This window comes from Engraulis encrasicolus, chromosome 17 (genome assembly GCF_034702125.1).
Source record: "Engraulis encrasicolus isolate BLACKSEA-1 chromosome 17, IST_EnEncr_1.0, whole genome shotgun sequence".
NCBI classification, from domain to species: domain Eukaryota; kingdom Metazoa; phylum Chordata; class Actinopteri; order Clupeiformes; family Engraulidae; genus Engraulis; species Engraulis encrasicolus.
The window spans coordinates 17465086-17470085 of NC_085873.1; the positions used below are offsets into that span (position 1 = coordinate 17465086).

Here is a 5000-nt window from a genome sequence, read left to right on the forward strand (position 1 = left end):
GGTGAGGGAATGTGGAGTACTGAGTGCAACCACTAAGTATGCAGGAAAAGTCAGTGCGTTGGTTTGCTAGCCTAGAAATCTAGACGCCCCTAGAGGCAGCTGTATGGGATTCGCTCGCTAGGCTATTGGTTTGCCTGTATCCAATTGCATCAGATGACTTGAGATGAGAGTTAAGATGATCATTACGTGATTTGAGATGAGGCTGGACATCTCATACGCAGTGCATTCAGTGTTGTTGCTTAGTTAAACCGAGTGGATTGGTATGTAGATTGGCGTCTGGCTAGGGAGTCTAGCAAGCATTAATTGTAGAGTTTCTTGGTCAAACAAAGCAAGTGCTGATTAACATTCGAGACGAGTCTTTATTGACAGGAGAGTAAAAGGGGAGCCCGAGAAGCATGAAATATTAATCACTCATTATGTCCTTGGTTATGTCCCATATGCACACGATCTCCCTGCATACCTGTATAGAATATTATCATCAGCAGATCATTATACAGCAGATCATTATACCCAGAACCTTCTAATAGGAGAGTCAAGTTTATCCCACTGACCGCTCTGTTCCACTTTTACTACGGCTCATTTCCTTCCCTGTTAGTGCCAGGAAGTGGCTTCCACAGCATAGTGTAGTATAGCCCACATCTTAAAATAGGTCTTATTTTGCAGATTTACGTTATGTCAGCAGTTTTTTTATGAATTGATTAAAAATAAGACAATTGCTAGTGCATGTATTTTGTTGGTAATTCCCCCTAAATGTAGTTTGGTTCTCCTTAATTTTGGCTTGTGATGTGGTGATTCTGTGTTAGTAAATGGAAACCACGCAGCCTCCCTCCGGGCACTGATTCAGTCTCCATTGAAGGAAGTGTCGAAGCTACCTCAGGGTACCACAGTTGTCACAACTCTGAATGGGTCTGATTATACCTACCAAACGTGCCGAAGGCAAACTTTCCTCCGGTCTTCCATACGTGCATGCATGCATGCAAGTGTGTCGTGTGTCCATCTGATTGTCTGTGTGCATCCATCTGTCTCTTTTTTGTGCAATAAGCATTTGGAAGGGTGGACGGCATTTTGAACAAATCTCGGCCTGCAGTTTACAGATGGCCAACTAAGGCGTCAGAATTCCAATTTTCTCAATAATTCCAATCGGAATTCTAATGCTCAATGGATTAACTGTCGCTGCTTTCCTTAGACTAAGCATTTTCTTTCTGTTTGCATGTATGTAACTTGCATGTGTGCAACATGCCTTCGGGCAGTTTTCATTCATTCATTACATTACATAGCACTTAGCAGAAGCCTTTGCAACCAAAGCAACTTACAAGGAGGAAATTTAAGCAGGAACCGGGTAAGGCATCTAGGCACAGTGTACAGTTGCATCACTGACAACACAAGATAAAAGAAGATTTAGCAAAAATAAAATGCATTTAAGTTGCACACTGCAAATCTGGCACACTGCACACATTCATTCATTCATGGTTTGTGTGCATGCATGCGTGCCTGCATCAGGTGGCCAAGGAGCAGGCTTCGGAGACAGAGACACACAACAGCAGAGCACATAGATATGGGCAGACAGTAAAAGAGTAGAGGGTACCCAGTAGTCATTGGACAATAGACAAATGATATGTGTGTATTGTTTAGGTGGCCTAGCTAAGGAGCGGGTGGGGAGCTGTCCTCGGGGCAGGAGCGTGAGCTTCAACAGCGTCTTCTTTACTACATTGACATGAACCCATTCCTACAGTATATACTTGTGTGTTGTGCATGTTCAAGTGGCTAAGTAGCAGTCGTTGGAGCAGGCTGCTACCAAGTGCATACGCTGCACTAGCGTCTCAACCACATTGAGACTAACCCTTTTGTATGTCCCTCTGTGTTTGTGTTCAGGTGGCGAAGGAGCAGGGTGTGGAGCTGGCGTCGGAGCAGGACCCTCTGCGTGAGCAGGGCTGCTACCTGACGCGGAAGCTGCGGCAGCGTCTGCTGGAGGAGCACGGCGTGCAGGGCTGGACTGTGGTGCAGTTCCTCGGGGACTCTGTCCTCATCCCCGCCGGAGCCCTGCACCAGGTAACACACTCTTTAGACACACACACACACACAGGGCAGGCACACACTATACACACATTATATGCACACACAGATAATATACACACATACAGGTCATGCACACACTATACGCACATTATGTACACAAACAGATAATACACACACGCATAGATCATTCGCACACTATACACATTATATACACACCCAAATAATACATACATACAGATCATGCACACACACACACAGAGGCATAAAAACACACTAACACTGTAACACTAGTGTGCTGTGAGAGATCATCTGGTGTGCCGTGGAAAATCAAAGAATGAAAAAAAAAAAGTTGTGCCTCGGCTCAAAAAAAAAGATTGAAAACCATTGCATTAAACCTCCATATGTCTGGGCGCATTCACCAGGTTCATTCCAGGTCCTTACACATACTTGTTAACTTGGATGACACACGTCCTGCCCTTGACAGCAAAAAAGCTCCCATAATCTGCTCTCCTCAAGTCACACTCACACTCTATCTGTTTGACTGATTAAGAAGCAAAAATGAGGAGTTTATGTATGCTTGTTTTGGCCAGATTTACAATGAGTATAGCCATCAGTCATCAATCAAGAGATAACTCTGAAATGTGATAACAGACATCATTGAATGATGACTGTGGGTGCGTGCGTGTGGACCAGTAATGTCGTGTGTGTATAATTGATGGAGACTAGAATAGTCTAGCGGTTGGCTCTATTTGCGTGATGAACCTTATTACTGTCACTTCTCCTCATTTGTCTCAGTCTCAGACCAATATTACCCTTCCCCTCGAATCCTAGCTCACCGTGCACGCACGCACGCACGCACACACTCACACTTGTTTTTCTTCTCCCACACTCTCTTTTTGCTCTCTCACTTTCTTTCTTTCTCTCTCACACACTCTCTCCTACACACACACACACACACACACTGTTTCATTGTCATTGTCATTTGTGTCTCCTTATAGCAGTTAAGGCTCTGGGACTCTCCCTGACGCCCTCTGCTCTCTGTTTGCCCTCTGCGTACAGGTGCAGAATCTCCACAGCTGTGTGCAGGTCATCAACGACTTTGTGTCTCCGGAGCACGTGCAGCACTCCTTCCGCCTCACCCAGGAGCTGCGCGCCTCCAAAGAAGAAGTCAACTACGAAGACAAGCTACAGGTACAATACTAGACTATACTACACTATACTAGACTAAACTATACTAAGATCTCCAAAGAGGAGGTCAACTACGAAGACAAGTTAATGAAGACAGGTGCTACACCTGTCATACTATACTAAACTATACGTCACTATACTATACTATACTATACTATACTATACTATACTATACTATACTATACTATACTATACTATACTGTACTGTACTGTACTGTACTATGCTATTTTATACTACACTGTGTGCAGAATTAATAGGCAAGCATGTTTTTTACCACGATAAGGTCAAAAAACTTGTTTGCCTAAAGATTCTGCACAGTGTGTATACTATACTATACTAAGAGAAAGTCAACCACCAAGACAAGCTGCAGATACTATACTATACTACACTATACACCTCTTATTATACAGTACTACTATACAGATGGTCCCCATTTAATTCTCCCAAGTTGACGGGGCAATGACGAGTTAATAGCCGCGTTATATACCGCGCCTAGTTGCAGTGTACCCAAACAACCGCCAGGTGGCCAGGGATCCCTCGCTATAGCCTACGCGTTACCAGAGGCCCTCGGACCCAGAACCCAGACTCCGGCAGGAATAATAATAAAAAAATATTTTACACAAACTATAAGTAGCAGTCAGTGCTCTCTCTCTCTCTCGCTCTCTCTCTCTCTCTCTCTCTCTCTCTCTCTCTCTCTCTCTCTCTCTCTCTCTCTCTCTCTCTCTCTCTCTCTCTCTCTCTCTCTCTCTCTCTCTCACCTGGGTGTTCATGTAATCTGACCAGGACGTAGGACGCAAAGTTATTTTATTAAGCATGGATTGAATGGATAACTTAGCTATGTTTGTCACAGGGTGACAAGAGTGTTTAAGCGCAAAACGTGAAGGCAATATTTATTATATTTAATAATTGATATTCATTATTATTATTACGGTTTTGTTAGGCTATAGATTTTATGTTGTGAAAGACGCGGGGATAGTATAGGCAACTTGCATTGTAGTAAGCACCGTAGTAGACTATTAGTTTCGCTACACGTGTCCTATTTAAAAAAAAACTAAAAAAAACAGCCAATTGGGAGTGTACAGACCCGAAATGAAAGAAATGTCACCTTCTCTTTTTCACCTCTCTCTGCCTTTTTCGTGCTCAAAATGAAGTGTAAGCAAATGTCGGGTTCTGCGAGGGAAGGACAGGCTAACAGCCCTCTATAGCCTACGTATTAACAATGAGAGGCCCACGGACCCAGAACCCAGACTCCAGACAAACTATAGCCTAAGTAGCAGTCTGTGTCTCTCTCTCTCTCTCTCTCTCTCTCTCTCTCTCTCTCTCTCTCTCTCTCTCTCTCTCTCTCTCTCTGGCGTGTTCATGTTTTTTTTTTTTTGCGTTAACTTGGCCCTGATCCAGTGATGTAGTCTACCTACATCAAGTCAAGGTCAGGTCAAGTAGGTTTTATTGTCAATTTCTTTACATGCACTGGTCATACAAAGAATTTGAAATTACATTTCTTGCTTTCCCATACAGACATAGACTAATCTAGGTAAGGACATAGACAGTATAGACATAGACAGTACTTATACATGGACTTAAGACAGTATGGACATAGACAGTGCTCATACAGACATTTAAAGTGCAAGACTGGACATCAGAAGACTTGTAGAGGACATACATTAAGAGGTATTGTTGTGCTTTTGTGCTTTTCCTAAAAAGTCCTTTATAGCGTTCTGACATGGTAATAGTAGCATTTTGAAGAAAAATAAATATTAAAAAGGTCTGTCAAGTACACCAGCAGCTGTGTGTGTGT

At 43.2% G+C, this 5000-nt stretch overlaps 1 protein-coding gene across 1 annotated transcript in view; it reads left to right on the forward strand.

Moving 5' to 3' along the window:
• Positions 1-5000, forward strand: part of jmjd1cb (jumonji domain containing 1Cb) — a 216357-nt gene that overhangs the window by 207017 nt on the left and 4340 nt on the right. Inside the window, exons 26-27 of the mRNA XM_063221908.1 lie at positions 1873-2049; positions 3076-3207. Coding sequence (XP_063077978.1) covers positions 1873-2049; positions 3076-3207 — 309 coding nt within the window. The remainder of the gene's footprint in view (positions 1-1872; positions 2050-3075; positions 3208-5000) is intronic.